This window comes from Trichinella spiralis (assembly GCF_000181795.1).
Source record: "Trichinella spiralis strain ISS 195 chromosome Unknown Scfld8, whole genome shotgun sequence".
NCBI classification, from domain to species: Eukaryota; Metazoa; Nematoda; class Enoplea; order Trichinellida; family Trichinellidae; genus Trichinella; species Trichinella spiralis.
In genome coordinates, this window is record NW_003526947.1 from 348296 (window position 1) to 371127 (window position 22832).

The following is a 22832-nucleotide window of genomic DNA, read 5'->3' on the forward strand; positions in this document are numbered from 1 at the left end:
CTTTTAGCAATTACAAAATAAGTGAAGATACGCGTAACTTAACTAAACAAGCGTCTTCTCCTGGTCGAGAATTTTCTAGAAATTATAATAAAATAAGCAAAAAATCAAATCTACTTTATGGGCATAAGACCGTCTTTTCATTGAAAACGGAACAACATTCACTATCAGCATATCGTTAGCCAACAATTATTACAACTGATGTCGCAAAAGCAAATGAACAGCACTCACAAACAAATTTACATAAAATTCATCGGTGAACAAATACTATGTCCATTGTTCCCTCTACGGGCAAGACAAAATTTTGCTGCACGTTACCTGAAAAGCAAATACATAGAGAAATTTCTCACAAACAAATTTCGATGTCAACAAAACAAGTATCATTTCTGTTTGCCTTCCAATAACATAATTCGAATAAATTAAGCAATAAAGTATTTTTAATAACCATTACAATCGGCAAATCATGTATCATCAAAGTTAAGAACTGCCTTATAATGTTCAAAAGTTGAAATCAATGTAAAAGATTGTCATAAATTATCAATGCATACATAAATTATCAAAACATAAGCATTATTTATCATCTAATACTTTAAAGTTTGATAAATAAAAAATCTACAATTTAGTTATAATACATGCCAAGTGAACTTTAAACTGTCTAAATAAAAAATCTTAAACTTCGTAAAAAATTATTCAGAAATTACTTTTTAAGACTTCGTATTTTAGATTGAAAAAATCACTTTTAAAAACGGAAAAAGTACATTTCACAGAAAATATACAATAAAACAATTAATTATAAATGATTTTAATATATATACACCCCTTCAAAACAATCAGAAAAAAATCTACATTGATATTAAACATTTAAGTCGATGCAAATTCTTTTAAACTATTTATTGCCCATTTTTTACGTTCACCAATTTTTAGTCAAATGGAATTTTACATTTTCCATTTGTAATAAACTCAGAAAGAAAAATAACATTTCCTTCTCTAAGAATAATTAATGATTCATAGACATTGACAACATTAATTATGTTATAAACTATGTAAGCCATCTTCAGTTTGCGCTTGATTATGTTACAATGAATCATTTTGTAAATACATAAAAAAATAATACGAAGTAACAAGCTGTTTTCCTGTGAAAGAAATAATCTTTAACAAGGATAAGCTTATAACCTGTAAAACTGAAGTTGCTTAAACTGAAGTTCACTTCATGAATATTGATCAGCCCACAGCAAATAACGTTAAGCAAGCAAGCAAGCGTATCATTTTTCATAGGACAACTTTTTCATGAAAATTAAAAAGCTTAATTTTGAAAACCGATGCGTTAAACAACCTCGCCTCGTTGCATAAAGCTTCAACGTCTAATTTCATCTTATTTTGGATAGCTTATTCTCAGCGTGACAGAAAAAATAAAATTATTATATTATTCATTTATACTGCACTACTATTTTGAAATTTCAAAATGCATTCACACAAATCTATTCGATAACTTTCAAGATGAAATTTCAAGAATTATAAAACAGTAATATTTTATTATGCTCAACAGTTTCATTTACTGGTAATTAAGCATCTTTTCTATGAAATCCTTTGCATCAAAATTTTCTGATCTTTTGATCAAATTCAATATGTCACTTTAACATGCTGTGTGAAGCTGCAGCAAGAATTATCCAGTACATTTTAAATAAACAGAATCCAAAAATGGTTAAATAACTATCATATAACACAAGAAAACTGCCGGTGCTAAACTTTCTTAAAGCTCAACGACGATGCGTAATTCTAAAGCCATTCAAATACTTGTCTTACTTATTTCTATTTATTTATCATTTATCACAATCTGAGAAAACAAAATTGCTAACATAATTGCTAATTATTGGGAGTTATTCATTAATATTCACTATCCCCACAATTCATAATTATAATAAAGAAAATAACTTTACCCATGTAAAAATGTAACGAATTAGAAAAATGTTTCGTTGAAGATGTTGACAATATTGTGCAAGTTTTATGCTACCTTTGTTGCTTGCCATCTAATTTGCAATAACATCGTAATTTTGGTCGAATAAACAATTTGCTAAAACGCACTATAACACATTTAGTATTTGTAGAGTTAAAACATGTAAAATTGTATCAAATATGTAATAGGGATTTCTTATTTTAGATGAATTTCCATACTGTATTGTGAGTATTCTTTAAAGAAGAAATTTTGAAAATCAGGGATACTGTATTACCTACAAAAGAATATGCAGGAGCAATTGATATTAGAATTGACATTTTTTTGCTCGTAAAAATTGAAAATCAATAAAATAAACTTTTATGGCTAATCTACAAATTTGTTTTCAATATATTATGACCATTTGTTTTCCTTAATCATTCATAGCCCCATTTGGTAGATAGTACCCCGATGAACAAGAAATCATGAATTGAGTTGACAAGATTGAAAATGCTTAACAAATCTTTCTAATTAATTTAATTCAACTACCTGAAACACAGATTTTCAAAAATATTATAACTGCAATGCTTACTGTTTTAGATACGTTTAAAAGGTTTGTAATTTTTCGTTGAATGGGCTTTAAGTTATCTTTATATTTTTTTCTAAAAACTTCCAATAAATTTTCAATAACATTTTAATGCACCGTCATTTGATACAAGAAAATATATTTCCTGAACAGCATTCAATTCATTTTGTCTGTTAATTAATATTCACTGTTGATCAGTGTTATATTATTATTCATGTATATTAGGTTTCTATTTCGACAATGAAAATTTGTCGTCTGTTCACATTTATATTTTGTGCATATATGTTGTCACTAGCCATTATAAATATATTAAGTAAACTGCCATAATTCAAATAATTCTGTATTACGTAAGTTACTTTATGTTTAATATTAATATTCCTTTTAAAAAATAATGATTCCATTTTACGGATGTACAGCATGTTACTTAAACTTTTAAATTTAAAACCTGCACTCCGTTTTTTAATTTATACAAGTTACGTTTAAAGCTCACGAGAAAACTCAGTCATTTCATTGCTGTTTTGTTTGCTGTGTGGCGGCTCATGCCGATGCTTTGTAATAATCTTCATTTTCCGGATGTGATAGATAACAAGTGGCAGATACTTCAGCGTCTCGGTGCGGGCGGTTTCGGAACCGTATACAAAGTTTCAGAAGTGGGTGATGAAGAAAGTCGTTACGCTGCAAAGGTAAAAAAGTATATATTTCTAGCTGATAGCGAATCCATAAATTATATATCAATTAACCAAAATGTGTGCTCCTTGTATCATGGATAATATGAAATTACGCGTTTTGAAAAAAATTTAATTATATATTATTTTTGCAATTTTCAAATGCAATGTACTGAAAATTGATGAAATTTTAAATCTCAAATGATTTTACTTAGAATTTTGTATTAGACCAATGTTCCTTGTCCAACATTTTCTTTAAATTACAGGTTCAGGTGGGAAGGGACGGCGAAAAAGTGATGCGGACAGAAGCTAAAATTTTGTCGGCACTTCAGGGTAAAAGCTCACGTATCTGTCAGCTAATTGCTTGCGGAAGCGATAACAAAGTCAACTATATTATTATGAACCTCACTGGAAGAAACTTGAAAGATTACAAAAATTCTTTTCGTGGCAAACACCTGCCTCCTGTGGATGCACTCAAGATTAGTATTCAATGCATTGAAGTGATCAGAGAAGTACATGAAGCAGGTTTTATCCACAGAGATATAAAGCCTGAAAATTTTGCAGTTGAATTCACAGGAAGCGCTGATAAAATTTACCTTCTCGATTTTGGTATTGCGAGGCAGTACCGTTTCAAAGACGGTTCACTGCGTCCAGCGCGTAAGGCTCCACTCTTTTATGGAACCCCGGAATACGCATCACCGAATGCCTTTGATGAAAAGGAACTTGGCCGGCATGATGACCTGATATCGTGGTTTTACATGGTCGTTGAATTTTACGGGGGTTTCCTACCATGGAAACCATATAAAAATAATATGAAGCTTTGCGGACAAATCAAGAGAAAGAACTTCAGATCAACAACGTGGTTAAAGAATTTGCCTGAAGAATTTACTGAAATATATGAAACCGTTAGTAAAATGAATTATGAAGAAGAACCAAAATACGAAAACCTTATTGGAAAGCTAAAAATGATTCTGAAGCGAGATCACGGTATAAACTACTGAATCAATTTATAATTTTTAAATTATTTGCATGCTATATCATTTTTTATGTAATGATTAAAGTGTATTCATTTATGAACATTTATCTTCATGCCATACCTTCTTTCAATCAATAATGTCACTTCAATATATCACATATTATTTATAGTGATGATAACGTTTCATCAGTACATTCTGATTTTTCAAAATTTCCTTATGCTTTTCTTTCCCCGTTTAAAATTGTATTTATTTCATACGCATAACAGAAGCAATAAAGCAATTAACAAAAAACCGAATATTTTAACTGGAAAAATGTTTTCATAAATTTCCCTACATTTACTTATTACTGTACTGTTCACATCGTTCAATGTTATTCTAAAATAACATTCATCGCTAGCTTCGAGTGACAGTTTTTTGTTAAATCTCACAAATATGCTTCTATCTAATCTCAGCCACATATTGCAATAGACTAAATAATAAAAAGATCTCTTCAAAATTTTAGGTGAATTTCTTGTGCACCGTTCACCAGAGCTGCTGGTATTTATGCTTTATCCATGCAATAAAATAATGTTTTAACTGTTAAACAAACGAAACAAACATTCTGAAATATTCTATCCATAAAAATATATTCACCTGACTGAACTCTTAATCTGTATCACAGGAAACATCAATCGACTCCATTTCAATAATATTAACTGAAACTGTAAAAATTAATAAGAAAATAATTTCAAAAGTAACTTACTTTACCAACTAAATATGACACAGCTAATTGACATTCATCGTCGTGCAGAATGATGTACTAAAAACGCTGGATTTCCTTCTTCCTAAAAAGCCAATTGTTTTGCTAACAATCTGTCAATGCGATGCAAACTTATATGTTCGCAATGTTGATTATAAAGAAGGCGTATTAGAATTTTTTATCAAGTATATAAAAAAACAACAGAGAGATTAATACAGCTCGTAAAATGTTGCATAATTCCATTTATTCGTGTCCAGATTGCATTGCGCAGAATTCATTTATGTATACATGCAGCGTTTACTTGAAAATAAAATACGCAGAATTCTATTTTTGTGAATCAATTAATTATTTAATAAATATAACAATCTTATAAGCAATATAATTATGAGCAGTTATTACAATAACATTACATACCTTGATGCATATACTTTTATGGATAAAAAGATTTCATTACCAAAAAATATATAGAACTACTCCATTAGCATGCAGCATCACATGCCCAATTCTAACAGCTTTTAAGGTGAAGATGATTTTTTCCACGCAAAATTTTATCATATATTCTAGCACTGCTCAATTTGGTAAATAAAAAATGTAAAACATATCAGATATGAAAAAAGTTCGAATCAAAGTCAGCAGTTATACAATACAAGATGAATATTGCCGGGCGTGAGCAAAAAGAGACTCCATCGATCAATTGGAAAATTCCGTGTCTACCAATCACGGTCGGCGTGAGCGAAAAGAGACTACGCGGGTGAATTTTCGACGAAAAGCGGAGCAACACAACCCTCACGCTAGTATAAAACTAGCCGTTCATTTTTATCTTGATCTGTTGCTGAAGTTGCTGCACACGTAGAAGCGTGAAATTGCGTTTTGCAATAGCCTGCTTTACTGACTATGCAACGATTGAAGCTGTCGTTGTTGTTATCATGACTAGTTCAGCACCGCGTGCGTGCAAAGGAATGACAGACGCAAGATGTGCATGCAGTTGAGAACGACCGGCAGGCACTTTGTCAGATTATCAGAATTCAGTAGAGTTGATGCAGAAAATGCAAAATGATATTTTAGTGTATAATATTCAAAATATTAGAAGCTGACATCAAAGCAAGTTACTCTCTTAATAATTTACAAATAACAGTTACTATTCGTTAAATTCCAATACAAGAAAATACAAATATTAGATTCATTTCATAAAATTTATAGTTTTTGAGAGAAACCTTTATTAAAATTACTAAAATGTGCTTATACCTATTCGCTTCGCTGGGGTCGCTTGATGTAAATTCCAATTATTCCCCAAACCGGTTGTTGCATAGAACTGCAGCATGTGGGATTATTCATGAATGCGTAAATCCCCGTCATGATAGATGTCAAAGGCACCGAAGAAAAACTTACGCCATCATTCGACGTTCTGTAAAAATTTTCTATGTATGGGGCACGTTTTGTGCGAGGGTAGGTTGCGCGCAGGCAATCAAAACTCCACAGCATTCAAAACAAACAAGCAATTTTTAATTGGGTTGAGTAAATAAAATTGAGAGTAACGCTAGCTCAAAAGCAAGCAAAATAATAGATATCGCACAGAAATTTCCATCTTCACCACTCAATGAATGATTCTGACGTAAAACCATTTCGTAAAAAATACTTCCAAAAACGTGGTATACTATGCCTACTTACACTGAAATGCACCTGCCTTTTCTTCAATTGAATTGCAGAAACCATTGAAGTTCTCAAGTTTGAATTCAACCGGTAATCAGTTTGCCAAGAGACTTATATACTGTACTGAGTTTCGTAGGAGACACGGTCACTGGGGAAGCGAGAGTGATCTCTTTTGCTGGACTTCGGCGCCGCTTCAATTCTGCTGTCGCTCTTTTACAAATGGCGGCTACAACTCAGGTGGCTTTAATTCACATCCATTTGGTCTGGAACTGTACAGCCGCTATTTTGTCTTCTCTTTGTATTTTCCCCAAGGGAAACATACGACGATCCTGCAGGGAGTGCAATATCAGGCCAACCCGCGACGAACCGTGGTGAAGGCCCGCGATCGCCTGTCTAGCCATTCAAAATCATTTGCAAATTTATATTGAGTCCACTTGGAATTTAAACCATACAATAAAATTATAAGAACAGATATTTGCATTGGAACTACAATTTGAAACAGTGAACATTGAACTGTTAATGAAATGTATGGAATTTAAATATGGAAGGGTCACATAAATTGCGATGCTTCTGTCATCATTTCCGGCTTGTTCCGTTGCCGATGTGCAGTGGGCTGGCTTCTAGGCAAGATCGGCTGTTCCAGCGAGGGCGGGTCCTCCAGGGCCAGGGTACAGTTGGCACTACAGTTAACCACTCTGCAAGAGCATCTGATAACTGGTGATAATATACTATGTAATTAAAGCAGTCAACGTTTATTTTTCATTTAAAATGTTAACAAATCAAACAAGAATTATATTCTCATCACTGTTCACCAAATCCGGCCATCGTTCCGCTAGCTTATCAATGAGTTGATGATAGAAATCACAAAGTCTTGACTCGAAGAATTCATGGAACCACGTTTTCAGTTAAACATCGTTGTTAAATGAAACGCAATGCAGAACGCTGGGCAGCGACCAGAAAAGATGATAATCTGACAGTGCTGAATCATGGGGCGAATATGGTAGGTTTGGTAGAACTATCCAGCCGAGCTCCTTCCTGAAGTGAAGTACACGATGAATTTCCCCTAGGCATGCATTTTTGTGTTGGCCAAGCAAACCATCCGGTTGCTCAGATTTTTTCTGTGATGTTATTACCTTCATACATGATGTACATTTGCCGCACTATACGCTCATCATTCATCGTGTTATTTTTTTGAATCCCTTACAATTTGTCAACGAAGTGAATGGGACGGGCAACGGTATCCTGAGAGTATATTGTTATAATTTTTATAATTTTATTTCAGTAAAACACAAATAAACAATTATTATTATTATTTATTTCGATAAAGAATTAAATACATAAATGAAAATTAAATGTGACATCAATAATAAAATAAATGATCTTTAAAATGTGAATATAACAAAAAAATAAGTGGAGTTAAAGAATCATCAGACACTAGTTAGAGATGAATTATTTGCAGCATAACATCCTTTGGTGGTACATTACGGTTCTCTCTGGAAATTATCACTGGCTTCATTTGCACCATTATTCTATTCAACGGTGGATCTCTTCTCACAGCAACAATCTTCTTACACGCCATTTGTTGCGCATTGCGGCCACAGCGATATTCGCCACTTGGAACTTTGGAATAAAATCGAAGTGGAACCGATTTGAAACAGCCGATATCTTTTAATACTTGATTGTGCCGTATTTCCCTACGACGTCTCCAATCGGTATTTTTCGCCTTTCTGTACAGCAAAATTAAGTAGAAAATGGCGACCACCATCGCGATCCATTGGATCACTGCTGCCATCCTAATCACATACTGAAACCGTTTTACGAACTCGCAATTGAACATTCGAGAATCAAGCATTCTGAAAGAGAACGAAAATTACAAAATTTTACCCTCTAAATTGTTCACTTACTTGACGTCAGAGGAGCGTCCTGTTCGTCAAAAAAGGCAAAACTGATCGCAAATCCCGTTAATCGCTGCTTATATATAGCTAGAATTTAATGTACTTTAAACGTTTTTTTGTTTTAAATTTGATCAATGAAGCTTTTTGTTTAAATTTACCTCCAATGTTTATATATTTTAAATTTACTCTAAATTAACCCCTTGATGAATTGTTGGGGTGTAGCACACCCCAGGCGGTTTTGTTTTCGATGCAGTTTGTCAATTTTTATTTTTATAGTCTGAAGCTCTGTGACTTCGCTTTTGAAACAATAACACATATTTTGAAAAGAAATGCAATATTTCAGATATTTTTGTTTGGTCTATAGAACATCGTAAATTTAAAAAATACATTGTTGGGTTCTTGGGGTGTGGCATATCCTCACTTTACAAAAACACGTGTAAAAAGCTTAAAATATCTTCAATTATTATAAAAGTTGCTTTAATAGATTGTAAAAAAAATAGTTGTATATGACGGCATTGAAATATTTTCAATTTTAATAATTTTGAAGACTTTTATAGGTAAAAATTGCAACGAAATTATCGTTAGAAAATCGTCATTTTAGTTCTTTTCTTCGTGTAGATTATGTTTCGCAAAATTCATGAGACAAGTAACAGAGTTGAGTATAACACGCTATTCTGCGCATTTTGAGACTAAAATTCAGATCTCTAATCATTTTTTGGGGTTTTGAAATTGAGAAACACATTTAACACAATTTACGCAAAATGTATAACTACAAATTTATATTTTAAACAAAAGTAAAGGTTTCATTTTTTTATTTAAATACAACATAAAAATGAAAATAATAACACTGGTGAACAGGAGCTATTGGAAAGAAAGATTGGAAAGATTAAATTCTTTTGCAAAAGAGAAACATTTTCAAAGAGCGCTACAACCGAAATGATAAAATATTTCAGTGTTAACATTCAGCAATCACCACTCCCAGTTTTAGTTGAAAACTGCAACTGTGGACAATTTATCAATTGCACACTTCCCCATTGTACTAAAATCGCCTTTATCTACTCATCAGAAATCTGTTAAATTCTGATGGATATGGCTTTCTGGACAGGACGGCAATGCACTGGAAATTGAGACGGAAATAGACAAGGAAATGGATTCCGTTATTACTCATGCTGCAGTAAGCGACAAGTACACCATTAAGCAGGAAGTAAAGTCCTGTTGGGCATAAAGCTAGACGCATCTACCTGGGCAAAACAAATCAACCGGAACGGTGCATTAGCTATTTAAAAGAAAATTGAACACTGCAAATGCTATTTTCTCTAATTGCTGTGTATAGCGTGAACTTCCTTGTGCTCTTTTCCGTATCGTTGCTTTGATATTTTTTAAATGATGGAAGCATTCAATGATGTAATTCAATTCATAACTACAAATATGAACATACAAAAATTAGTATACATAGGTCAGTGCTACTCCCTGAAGCACACAAACTGCAATGACAAATGTTGGAGTTACAGAGTCCAGCAGCGACGGGTAGCTGCAGTTACGAATAGATTGCATTGTAATAAAATTAATGTAGAATATTTTTCAAGTGCCATATCGTGTCATACTCCTGAACAACTACGATTATAGCACCTTGTATGTACTTTGTTCATTATTATTGTATAGTTCATTTTCCCCATTGTATATAATGTAATATAGTTCAGATTTAGTTGCTGTTGCTGATTATTATTTATGTTATTTGTTGTTGATTTATACTGATTGTGGGCTGCTGTTGTAACACAAAGCTGTATACTATATGTTTGAAGAATTCCAAAGCGCTTGTAGAGAAAAACGAAAGTGTTTTTGTGCAAAACAGTCTGCTCATTTGCACAAACGTGAAGAAATAAAATTACAAAAACAGGTCATTATTTGAACAATAAATCTAAATAAATCTAAAATAACTTTTATTGCGTTAAAGTAATTACAGCTATTCTAAAGTAAGATTGCTCATAACTAGTGTTTAACTTCTTTACATTTGCTGAGAATTTCCTGTGTACATTCTCAAGAAGAAAATTTAAAAAGATGTCTCAATTTACATATGGTAATAAAGAAGTGATATTGGTGATTAAAAGCAATGCTTCTTCACAGTTTTAGATTTATTGTTCAAATAATGACTTGTTTTTGTAATTTTATTTCTTCACGTTTGTGCTAATGAGCAGACTGTTTTGCGCAAATACACTTTCGTTTTTCATTATACAGTTAAGCATAACATGTCATCGGCATTCTGAAAATTTGATATATAAGAATTAAAGAAAAGATTTTTCTTTTGACTGAATTATTGATTATTTCAAAATTTTATACATTTCAAAATTCACCACAGTTAGTCAAAGCAAGTTGGTGCAAGTCGTATGAATTGGAGAAAAAGAAAATTTTCCAGCATCACTAGAGCGATAAAAACAGCAGTACGTTTCTCTGCAGTATGACATGCTTTACCCTATGATGGATTGTTGGCGTTGGGCACGTTGTTGGATTCCTGGGGTGTTCCACATCCCACATTAGATTTCCTGCTCAACACTTTTCCATATGTTTAAGCTAAAACCACAGAAATGGCTTAGCAAAACGAAGTCGCATTAGGGCACCAAAAAATGACTACAGATCTCTATTGTAGTCTCAAAATTTGCAGAATAACGTGTTGCACTCAACTCTGTTACTTGTTTTATGAATATTGCAAAACATAGTCTACACGAAGAAAAAAACTAAAAAATGACGATTTTTTAACGATAATTTTGTCGCAGTTTTTACCAATAAAAGGCTTCAAAATCTTTAAAATTGAAAATATTTCAATGCCGTCATATACAACTATCTTTTTACAATCTATTAAAGCAACTTTCATAATAATTGAAGATATTTTAAGCTTTTCACACGTGTTTTTGTAAAGTGAGGGTATGCCACACCCCAAGAACCCAACAATGTATTTTTTAAATTTACGATGTTCTATAGACCAAACAAAAATATCTGAAATATTGCATTTCTTTTCAAAATATATCTTATTGTTTCAAAAGAGTTGTCACAAAGCTTCAGACTATAAAAATAAAAATTGACAAACTGCATCGAAAACAAAGCCGCCTGGGGTGTGCTACACCCCAACAATTCATCAAAGGGTTAATTTAGAGTAAATTTAAAGTATATATACATTGGAGGTAAATTTAAACAAAAAGCTTCATTGATCAAATTTAAAACAAAAAACGTTTAAAGTACATTAAACTCTAGCTATATATAAGCAGCGATTGACGGGATTTGCAATCAGTTTTGCCTTTTTTGACGAACAGGACGCTCCTCTGACGTCAAGTAAGTGAACAATTTAGAGGGTAAAATTTTGTAATTTTCGTTCTCTTTCAGAATGCTTGATTCTCGAATGTTCAATTGCGAGTTCGTAAAACGGTTTCAGTATGTGATTAGGATGGCAGCAGTGATCCAATGGATCGCGATGGTGGTCGCCATTTTCTACTTAATTTTGCTGTACCGAAAGGCGAAAAATACCGATTGGAGACGTCGTAGGGAAATACGGCACAATCAAGTATTAAAAGATATCGGCTGTTTCAAATCGGTTCCACTTCGATTTTATTCCAAAGTTCCAAGTGGCGAATATCTCTGTGGCCGCAATGCGCAACAAATGGCGTGTAAGAAGATTGTTGCTGTGAGAAGAGATCCACCGTTGAATAGAATAATGGTGCAAATGAAGCCAGTGATAATTTCCAGAGAGAACCGTAATTTACCACCAACGGATGTTATGCTGAAAATAATTCATCTCTAACTAGTGTCTGATGATTCTTTAACTCCACTTATTTTTTTGTTATATTTACATTTTAAAGATCATTTATTTCTTAATAGATGTCATATTTAATTTTCATTTATATATTTAATTCTTTATCGAAATAAATAATAATAATTGTTTGTTTGTGTTTTACTGAAATATTATTATGGGCTATAAATTAAACGTAGAGAAAGAGATAAATGTGCCATGCAAATTCAGCATTATAAACTTGAATTGTTATTTAAATGAACACATTCCAATTGTGCTACATGGTTGAAGATTGTGTAATCCAATACAACAATTTACCAAACCTTGAAAATATCTCATTTTGGATTTTGTAGTCAGAACAAAATAACATAAGTCTTTTATTTTATTGAAATTAGCATATCACCTGCACCACAAAGAATACACTTAGTTTTTAAATGTACATTATATTGATCTTCAATCACCGCCGTATTTACTGAAATTTAGTTTGCTATAGAAATGCGGCAGATAACCTATTTACAATAATCATGCAATTCTTGAAATTTACATATCATAACTATACCGTTATTTTAATTATACAAATATTGGATTGTGAAATGCGATGGTAAATTATGAACGTTGCTATTTGATTAACACCGATGGCAGCAGTGCTTGGAAAAAGCAAAAAAGTCATGACATTATTAAAACATTAAATTCAACAGTAGTTTCAAATAATGAACAAACACAGTTTTTGATGTTCCTATTAGTGCGCTTTACAGAAAGAAGAACAATAAAAAGTTAAAAAAAACAGGCAAATGTGTTAAAATATTAAAAGCGATAATAGTAATTATTATTATTTTTATTGCTTTTTTTAGCACACCAAAAATAATATGAACTAAACTATATATATTAGCATCGTTCACTTTCAAATTGTATGCGTGCTAGTCATGCGGATTAGTGCATGTCTTCTGCAGAAGCTATGTGTGTTCGAATCCCATAATAAGACGGGGTATTTCAAAACAGCTTTCACACATGTCAAAGTGTATGAGACGCATTAAAGCTCTAATAATAGTGTGAGCAAAGTGAAATAATAAGCCTCACCGAAGAGAAAAGATGAATTGAAAAGTATCACAGGAGGAAATACTTTTGCCTGTGAGTCGAATGAATAATATCGATTCAAGGGCTGTGTTTTGCTATTAAAATCAGAATAAAATCTCCCTGAATTTTTTGTTGCTATCATCAATAAAAATGAAGCTTCACAATGTCTCATAGAGTCATTGTCATAGAGACTCATAAAAATTCATAAGTATGAATTCATATACAGAAATCTTCTATTTATTTATTAAATAGCTATAGATAAACAATCAGTTTTATTTGAGGATTAATTGATTATTGCTTTTTATTTTGTATTCCTCTATTATTTTCCAAGTACCGTTTGATTAGTTTTACACAATTGGGATTACAACTGAATTGGAGATTTTCAATATATTTAAATGGAAAGTTCTTCCTAATGTGGCATGTTCCGCAAAAATACAAAAAAATAGTTGAACATGTAGTAGACTCGAAGGGCAATCGTACTACACTTGATTGTTGACAATTAAATTCTGCAGCTAACTGTCTTCTTTTACGCCAGATCTGAATTTTACAAATCTCGCTTTGTATCTGATAATTGTGAGTAGATTTTATTAAATATACAATCAAACAACAGGCATATACGAGCGAACTGATACAACGACTTCCCTCTCCCACGAACCAAAGCCCAACTAAATAATTGACTATTGTTCTCATATTCAATAATAATAATAACAATATCAATTGTTTATTTTTTACCACAAGAAACAACGGTAGCTGTGGTGATAAATCAATCACGAACGTTAGCAGAGTGATAGGTTAATGCACGCTTCTAAAAATATCATTCGAAACGTAGGATTCTACAGAACATTTAAATGCAAATTCAATATGTTTATTACATTTATTAAATATTCTTTTAATTAATTACTTTTAAAATTCTTTATCACAATATTTTCAACACAGTCGGTTCACACCCGCTTCGAAACCAAAAACTGGTCAGATGCAGATGGCTCCACAGACGCAGTGTAGGTTTCTTCACCGCATGAGACACGGATGCGTTTCATTTCTTCACCATTATGTTTTTTAGATGAGCCTTTTGCTGCATTTTATTGTCTATGTGTTCAACTATAAGGCAGGATTCATCGCGATCAGCTTCATCCATCACGGTTTTCACTTATAAATCCGTACACACTGCACCCCGCAGCCTTCCTCATCATATACCAAAATGAACTAATAGTTAATAAATAATGTTGTACATTCAGCACAATAGAGCTTCTTCTTCATCACTACTGCACATCGACAGCTGTTGGTATTTTCATTATCTTCACACATCAGCATGACGGGATTTTTGGAAAAAAATACTGCAACGGTTTCGTCGGCTCCTCCAACGGAGCGGTTATATTCACGATCACTTTCAAGCAGTGGTTCTCAACCAGGGGGGCACGCCCCCCTATGGGGGCGTAGGCAGGTTCCAGGGGGAGCGTGAGAAGTTAGAATTTTTAGTCTCGCATAAGTGTTAGAAATTCAGTTTGGTCTACTTCGTGCTAAATTTTTGCTAACTTTTCTTTCTGGTTATCTTAGTTCGTATATTGGTTCTATTCACAGCAACGTACCTTTGTGTAACGGGATTCTCCGCACTTATGGCATTTCATATGCAGCATCGCAGCAAGTTAAACATTGAAAGCGACTTACAGTGTATTTTATCACCTAATTCCCCAAGAATATACAACATCGTCGCAAATAGCATTGTGAGTACTGTCATTAAAATTTTATTGTAAATCATTCAGAAATGTTTTACTGTGGAAACAAGGTTGGCTTGATGTAACCATTGAGCAAAAATTTGCTTTGCGTACACAGAATATATACCGCTATACTTTTTTCGAAGGGAGAATGAACTGCACAATTTTCATTAAGGGGGAGGGGGCAAATATCTTCGATATGTCAGACATGAAATGTCAGACAGATAACCAAGATAGACAGACAAGATACTTTTTTTAGAGGGGAGGGCATGAACTGCACAACTTTCATTAGAGGGGGTTGTGCATTCACAGGAGTTGCGAACCATTGCTTTAAATAAATCAGAATGAGTTGCCACAATTTCAAGCCGCTTCATCTCTTTAAGTCAGTTTCCTTCAAATTTAGTTGGTCGTTCATGACTCCAGAGAATCCAAATGCTTCTCGATAGTCCACCAACGCAGCAGGACAGCGAATATCCGCATTCTGAAACGACGGCATCATCGCTAGTTTTGATCACTGCTTCCATCGAATCAGACATTCAAGCAAGCAAAAAGCAGTTTATCTGAGCGACATATTCGGCTGAACAAAAATGAACAATTGAAAGTTTAATTCTACAAATTAAACGCTGTTGTCACATTAAAACACATATATACTGATCTTCAAGAAAAATTTAAAAATGACATCAATAAGACAGTGAAAATTTCATTAACAAAATGACTTTCTTTTTCAATTATTCAATTCACTCATTATATATGTATTTATGAATTATTAGCATTCTTTAATATTTTTCATATTTAATTTGTTTTATTATGAAACGTAATAACGGCATAAAATTTTTAATTAACTTTTCTGTTATTTGAATTCAAATTCATCTCAATTTAACAAACCATTCTAAAAGACGGGATTGAAAGGTGCTTTATAAATTTGAATATTGTCTTTTGTTGTTTATTGAAGTGACGAGAAAAAAGTAAATTCCAAAATTATGAATACTTTTCTCTATATTACTCTAGCGATGTGACTTCAAATATGAAACGTTCGCATTTGTTTAAAATACAGTTGTCAGGGGATTGTTGTGCTGTTTTCACCGTTTTGTACATGGGTTTTGGATTCAAAGCAGTAATAAGCGTGTACTTGTTCCTTTGGCACTGTTCTGAAATGAGACTATGCAAATATATTTATTGCAGAAAATTCAAATATATTAACCGTGCTATGATGAACAGAAAATGCTACATAGGCGTAAATTATATGTAAATGCGTTTCAATTTCTCACTGCAGCAAACATTAGCAACAACACGAGATTGTTTCGAAGTGCATGATGCAACAGGTGAATATTGCAATTTGTACATGGCTCACAGGTCATTAGTCTTCAGCTGCTTTATGCATAATTTGAAATGCACTTGTTTGCTTAAAGCACTGGTTCGCTGCAGCAGCTATGACAGAGTTCAAGCAGCAAGGTGAATAAAATTTACAAATATATTGGTTTATTTATATTCAATGTCTGATCAATCTACCAAATGAGAAACACGTCTCGCCAATCAGCTTTATTTATCTCAATAATAAAACTTCATTGAAAACATAACAGCAGCTGTGAAAAAGTAGCCATCGGCTTTGTGTATAGGTAATGCACAGCCAACGGAGTCTAAGATGTAAAATTGAAAAGCAAAAGACACGCAAGGAATGACAGTTAATGAAAAAAATTTTCACAACGCACTGTCAAAAATCAAACATTGTGGCAATAATAATCGTGACATATTATTTCTTTAAGAATGATTTATATTAAAAATATTTCCTGAAATAAAAAATATTATTTATTATACAATATTATTTATATGGATTTTTGAACGCAACATTTAAAATATAAAGCACTGAATTTCACTTTAAAATAGTTTAAAACTTTTGTACCGTTTGAAGAGCAGCCACTTCAGTGTTAATATTTTCATCAGTTTCATTGCAAAATTGGCAGAAGACGGTTGCTGAACTGTAATGGACAACACATTTGATCCGAGTTTTACAGTACTTTTCATAGAATAATAATCGCTGACCATTACTGAATGTCTTCGTTCAGAACGACCAACGACGTAGATCAAAATGCCGAATGTAGCGATAACGTCTTTACCAAGACTAACTGGGAGGCTAAGTAACCGCTATTATTGATAAGGTGAAAAAGAAACTTTTAAAATAAACTCATAATATTACCACTTCAAAATAATCTAGATTCTTCTTTTCATCAATTACTGTAATAATAAGAAATTAATTTTTTTAATAATTTAAGAAATTTTGGTAATCCTTTTTGCATCAAAATGACATTATCATTTTCTAATTATAAAAAGAAATATGATTATAATTATATCATACTTGAACTATTTGTAAATTTAAAAGTAACGAATGTTGAGAAGACGATGACGCGAACTTCAACCTCAATTTTAGTGGACTGTATTTTTGATTCACTCAGGCGCGATTCTGACTGTTCGCACGGAATTGTCTCCCTTGCACAATCGAACGTGAATCAACAAAACTGAATTGACTGTTCACACAGTTCATTCAATGCAAACTAAAACAGGTGCGCAAAAACATCGAAACCAAGATCGTAACACAACTGACTAACCACACGGTACAAATCCACCTGACACATTCACGCAACCAGTGACTAGCATACAAGTTTCCAAGATTCTATATATATTTAAGGAACATATATATATATATATATATATATATATATATATATATATATATATATCTTCATTACCGTCGGGAAGATAATCATGTATTGATATACTGTACCTCTGGTCACAACAGCGAATACCCGTTTTTAATAAATTAATATTAATAATTAAGTAATTAATTTATTGAATATTTAATGTTAATAATTAAATCTTAATAAAAAATTAATTCCCAACATTTAAATATTGTTCTAATACAGTAATATAATGAGAATATTAACCTGATTGTTTTCGTACTGTCATTGTTTTGAGTATATTTAGTTTTGAACGTTAGTGCTTTGCTTTGTTTTATTGCTGTTGTGTCAGTTGCTGTGGTTTTCAAAATGTCACAGTTTAAGTTGAAGCGTGGTTGCTCCGCGAATGTCACCCATTCAACTAAGCGCACTGTACGTACTCCTTTGGTTTCCCGCTTTTTGAAGAGTTCTCGTAATCCATCGGCGGGTCGTTTTCCTAAACGTCATCAGTGTAGATGTAAGTTGATTTTTTAAATCTTTTGTTTACATTCATTTTTTCTTTGTTATTTTATGTTTATTTTGCATTTTGCTTTTTTAGTTTGTAATTGCTTTCACTTTATGTTAAATTGTTTCATTTGTTTCAATTCATAGGATCCTTTGTTTACACTGGTTTTTGTTTTTGCTGTGTGTTGAATTTGGATAAATTATTTATCTGGATTTAGTAAATAGTTAATATTTTTATTCATCATTTTGCTTTTAATGGTCTAATGTTTTGATTTTTTAATCAAAATTTAATGTTTTAGCTAGGTCGATTGTGTTGGCACCTTGTCGAATCAAGAATAAAAGTAAATCATCGTCTGTGGCAAGTGACCGTTTTATTCCTCAAATTCCACTTGGGGATGAACACGCTTCACGTAAATGTCCAAATTTGAAACCTCAGCATAACAACAGTCCTAGATATCTTCGTGAACTTTGCTTTGAATATTACTTACGTTCTGGGTTAGAAGAGCGTGATTTAGTAAAAGAAAGCGATGGAATGCCTGCTTTGACAACGAAGAGACTTTTGGAATTTGGTAAACAATGTGGGACTTCAAGCGGTAGCTTTTTATTGTTTTTACGTTTCTGCCTTATTATTTACTAATGTAATATATTTAAGGTGTATCTACTAGAAATCGGATGTTGAAGGGTGCTCAGGATGAATCGTTAAGTTGGATTCGCGATTTTTGCCGTGCTGTACCTGAAGAACCGGAAAAAATTTTGGATGCTCCAGATATTTTAAATGATTTTTGTGCGTGCTTTTTTTCAAATTTAGTTTTTTAATTTGTGAAAATATCTAAGTGAAGTGATAATTTCTCTTTTTAGATTTAAATATATTGGACTGGAGCAGTCGTCATTGTCTTGCTGTAGCTCTGAACAATGAATTATTTTGTTGCACGTTGAAGTCGGGAAATGTAGTTGGCCAGATTAAGTTGTTATGTCAGTCCTGCAGATATAGTGATTTTATTACGGCTGTGAAGTTTACCCCAGATGGATTATCACTGGTTGTGGCTTATGATTCGAACATTGTTGAAGTACTTTTCCTGTTTCCAGAAACACACGATGAAAAAGAACTTTTATTTAATTTAAATTCTTAGCTGTGGGATGTGGAACAGATGCAACGGATTCGACGTATGGAAGGCTTTTCTGCACGAATTGCAGCAATGGATTGGCGTGATCAACTGTTGACTAGTGGCGACAAAAAAGGTCGAATTTTACATCATGATATGCGTTGCAAAGGAAGTACTGTAATCTCAGTGGCTGCTCACAAAGCAGTAAGATATTTTTTATTTGTCATCAACTCCAGTTTCTCTTTCAAGTATATAAATTAAAATTTGTTTTTTAGCAAATATGTGGTTTGACTTGGTCACCGAGTGGGTCTTATTTGGCTTCTGGTGGAGATGATAATGTTGTGAATATTTTTTCTTATTCTGGAATTAATTCATCGAATGGCTTAGCCAATCCATTTTGCGTATTTAAGGAACACAGAGCTGCGGTGAAGGTAAAAGAAAATGATTATGTAAGAATAATTCAAATTGACAATGTTACTTCTAGGCACTGTCATGGAATCCATCCAAGAGTCACATCCTTGCTAGTGGAGGAGGAACACGAGATAAGCAGTTAAAAATTTGGGACGTTGGACTGGGAAGTTGCATGAACACCCTAGCAGTGGATGCGCAGGTATTTTGAAAAAGTTTTTATGAGTTCGTTTATTTAAATAAACGGCAGATGGAAAGAGAGTTTTATTTTATTAAATAAACTGATTGTTTTTTAATGGTTCCAAGGTTACCGGTTTGGTTTGGTCAAAGCGTAATGGCGATCTTGTAGCAGGTTTGGGCAATCCGTCGAACAATTTGCTAATGTGGAGATATCCCCAAATGCATTTGGTTGCAAAATTGAACGGTGTGCAAAGCATTTTCAAAGTGGTTTTTCTTCCAGTTTAAACATTTCAAAAATATATTTTCAGGTCATTCCGATAGAATTTTGCACGTAGTGAAGTCTCCGTGTGATGAATACGTCATTTCAGCTGGTGCAGATGAGTCGATACGTTTGTGGCACTGTTTTGCGTCGGATGATGTGTGCCACTCAAATGAAAAGTTTCTGAAAGATTTAGAAGCATGTACTGAGCGAATGAGATTTCTTTGATGAAAAAGCGTTTTATAATTTCATTTTTATTTATCACTATTACCATTGCTATTATTATTATTTTTATTATTATTATTATCATTATTATTATTATTATTATTATCATTATTATTATTAGTGTTGTTGTTGAATATACTGAAGCAGGTATTCCACTGCTTTACTTTATTCAACAATGAAAATAACAGATTATGGAAATGTAAATTGATTTGAAATGTGAAGTTAATTTTCATTAAGTTTTACAGTTTTTACTTTGAATTTTATCATCTGAAATATTAAAATTTTAATACAAATACAATTTGCATTTAAACTTGAAAATCGTGTTTTACTGTAGACTGACCATTGCTGTTTAATTTATTTCAATGCTTGATCATTCAAATATCATCATTGGCAATTCATTGCAAATTCATCATTGCATTTACACGTGCACGTGCAGATTGTATTTAATATCTTCTGACTATTTTTTTTTCAATAATGGATAAAGCAAGCAGTGAAGTTGGGCGCTTTGTAAATAATTAGCAAATGCAGAACAATCAATACGGTGGTTGGTTAATTTTGTAATTTTTATTTCATACAACACTACGCAACGTCAAATAAATAAAATGTGCACAAATAATTGACAAAATATTTAATTCAATGCATTAATCATTGGAATCAAACTAGCGTCATTGTGATTCAGTGAATCGTGTATTTGGATAACTACTCAAGCTTTCAAGTTGAATTTTATGAAATTTTCTTTTAATTATGCAAATCTTTCTTAGTGATGATCTTAATTACCCTTTCCAAGTAGTGTAGTGTCAATAATCTGGTTGGTTGAAATTTGTAACATTTCGCTTATTTGCTTTAGGTTGTGAGTAAAAGATTGCGATTGTATTTGATTAAGGTATGTCGTAGTTTTTAAAATGGAAAGTGCTCGAAGCAAGACGCGCAATCGTGGAACCTGATTTGATCTTGCATTTTTATAATGTTGACTGTATTTGTGAAACCAATGTATTTTTCAAATGCTTTTGTTACGTCAATTTCAAAATCCAGTGATTATTGCATATGTAAATATTGATGATTTTTAACGAATTTGATTTTTTAACAATTCGGGCGGTTTCAGATTTTCAATTGCCAAAATGATTTGCTAATTCTGAAAACAGTTACTTTCAGGGCTGGGGGGGAATGATATTATTTGTAGTCTAGTCAGAGAGTGCAAGTAAAAAGTGATGATGCTGTGAAGAAAGTCTGACAAGGAAAATGATGAAAATTTTTGTTGTAAAAAGCAAGTGTTCGAAGCGGATTATCCATTGATAAAAAATTTAAACATGGAAAAATCATGCAAAGTAATCGTTTCCCATTGTGATGGCAATAGAAGAAATAAGTTGTCGTTAAAATAATTAGCTATATTAGTGGTAAATTAGCCGGAGATATTTTATCCATTCGCGATGGTTGACGCATGTACAATTTGATAAAATATTCATAAGAGCCAATAACGTTTTTTTTGAACAACTATTGCGAACGTATGGATGCTTTCCATTCGTTTGCATTCAAAAAAACATTTTCATTAATGTCAAATAAGTAAATATCTTTACAACGCAATTTATGGAAATTTCGTAAGTTTCTTTATTATTATATTATTATTCTAATTAAATTATCGGCGTATATTTCCTGTTGTTTGATGAATAATGCATATCCATATTCAGAATCCAAAATGGAGATTAACAATTGAATGGAGAATTTAATTTGCAATTTCTCAACCAAAAAATTTGAAATATTTGTCTTGAAAAATTCTGTTTATATTTGTTTACAACTGAAAAGTTCCCCAATATATATATATATATATATATATATAATTTCAATTTATCGAAAATTCAACATTTACAAACTGGAAACGTGTTCTACACTGCCCGTGAGTGAGATTGCAATACTTCACTGCCGTCGGCTTATTGAATTTGCTTAACCAATGGCAAATAATATAATTATGATCAAAGTGTAACATTTGTTGAAAAGTGGTTGAAATAAAAATAAAAATGAAACAGATAAGATTACATGATTGTACAAAATGCGGATAAATTTGTAACTTGCAACAATAAGCACATGCACATCAATTATTGCTAGGCAAATTTTCGAAAAGCGAATTGAACAACATCAAATTTTAGATAGTAGGCATGCGAATGCAATTTGTGCACAATGTCGCTCTTTCTTTGGTCAACTAGCTTATGAATTTCATAACAATCATACAGCTAAATGACCAAAGAAAGAGCGTTGAAATAATTGTCGAAAAAAAGTTGCATAAGTTGTGATTTCTAAATTATATTTTAAAAATCTGAATAATTTTGAAATAAAAAATAACATTTATAAAAGAATAAATATGTAAATTTCCTACTGAGTGATATAGTTGAAGATGAATGTTGATGATGAAGAAGACTGAGTGACTGCAAGACGAAGAGTTCTCAGCTCGCACTTACTTTGGTCATCCAGCTTTATGGATCTGTT

The 22832-nt window shown here is 32.4% G+C and overlaps 9 protein-coding genes across 9 annotated transcripts; 5 read left to right on the top strand and 4 right to left on the bottom strand.

Moving 5' to 3' along the window:
• Positions 1-3052: 3052 nt before the first annotated feature.
• Tsp_12079 (Tau-tubulin kinase 1) lies at positions 3053-4179 on the top strand. The gene is made up of 3 exons (XM_003372728.1): positions 3053-3196; positions 3445-3703; positions 3743-4179. Exons 1-3 carry the CDS (start codon positions 3053-3055, stop codon positions 4177-4179), a joined length of 840 nt encoding a protein of 279 aa, XP_003372776.1.
• A 1365-nt stretch (positions 4180-5544) lies between these two features.
• On the top strand, positions 5545-6972 carry Tsp_12080 (conserved hypothetical protein). The gene is made up of 3 exons (XM_003372729.1): positions 5545-5622; positions 6095-6340; positions 6601-6972. The coding sequence occupies exons 1-3, from the start codon at positions 5545-5547 to the stop codon at positions 6970-6972; spliced, it is 696 nt and encodes a 231-aa protein (XP_003372777.1).
• Positions 6973-7744: 772 nt separating this feature from the next.
• On the bottom strand, positions 7745-8755 carry Tsp_12081 (hypothetical protein). The gene is made up of 3 exons (XM_003372730.1): positions 8637-8755; positions 8010-8397; positions 7745-7786 (listed from the first exon to the last, which is right to left on the bottom strand). Exons 1-3 carry the CDS (start codon positions 8753-8755, stop codon positions 7745-7747), a joined length of 549 nt encoding a protein of 182 aa, XP_003372778.1.
• A 3060-nt stretch (positions 8756-11815) lies between these two features.
• Tsp_12082 (hypothetical protein) lies at positions 11816-12229 on the top strand. The gene has a single exon (XM_003372731.1). The coding sequence runs from the start codon at positions 11816-11818 to the stop codon at positions 12227-12229; it is 414 nt and encodes a 137-aa protein (XP_003372779.1).
• A 1409-nt stretch (positions 12230-13638) lies between these two features.
• On the bottom strand, positions 13639-14328 carry Tsp_12083 (hypothetical protein). The gene is made up of 5 exons (XM_003372732.1): positions 14239-14328; positions 14067-14096; positions 13897-13956; positions 13744-13855; positions 13639-13658 (listed from the first exon to the last, which is right to left on the bottom strand). Exons 1-5 carry the CDS (start codon positions 14326-14328, stop codon positions 13639-13641), a joined length of 312 nt encoding a protein of 103 aa, XP_003372780.1.
• A 272-nt stretch (positions 14329-14600) lies between these two features.
• Positions 14601-15084, top strand: Tsp_12084 (zinc finger protein). Its single transcript, XM_003372733.1, has 3 exons — positions 14601-14724; positions 14870-15012; positions 15052-15084. The coding sequence occupies exons 1-3, from the start codon at positions 14601-14603 to the stop codon at positions 15082-15084; spliced, it is 300 nt and encodes a 99-aa protein (XP_003372781.1).
• Positions 15085-16002: 918 nt separating this feature from the next.
• On the bottom strand, positions 16003-16347 carry Tsp_12085 (hypothetical protein). The gene is made up of 2 exons (XM_003372734.1): positions 16272-16347; positions 16003-16151 (listed from the first exon to the last, which is right to left on the bottom strand). Exons 1-2 carry the CDS (start codon positions 16345-16347, stop codon positions 16003-16005), a joined length of 225 nt encoding a protein of 74 aa, XP_003372782.1.
• Positions 16348-16777: 430 nt separating this feature from the next.
• Tsp_12086 (hypothetical protein) lies at positions 16778-17655 on the bottom strand. The gene is made up of 4 exons (XM_003372735.1): positions 17607-17655; positions 17198-17235; positions 16904-17145; positions 16778-16790 (listed from the first exon to the last, which is right to left on the bottom strand). Exons 1-4 carry the CDS (start codon positions 17653-17655, stop codon positions 16778-16780), a joined length of 342 nt encoding a protein of 113 aa, XP_003372783.1.
• A 389-nt stretch (positions 17656-18044) lies between these two features.
• On the top strand, positions 18045-20357 carry Tsp_12087 (anaphase-promoting complex subunit Cdc20). The gene is made up of 9 exons (XM_003372736.1): positions 18045-18192; positions 18479-18772; positions 18832-18963; positions 19038-19246; positions 19310-19486; positions 19558-19713; positions 19767-19892; positions 19997-20114; positions 20179-20357. Exons 1-9 carry the CDS (start codon positions 18045-18047, stop codon positions 20355-20357), a joined length of 1539 nt encoding a protein of 512 aa, XP_003372784.1.
• The last annotated feature ends 2475 nt before the right edge of the window (positions 20358-22832 follow it).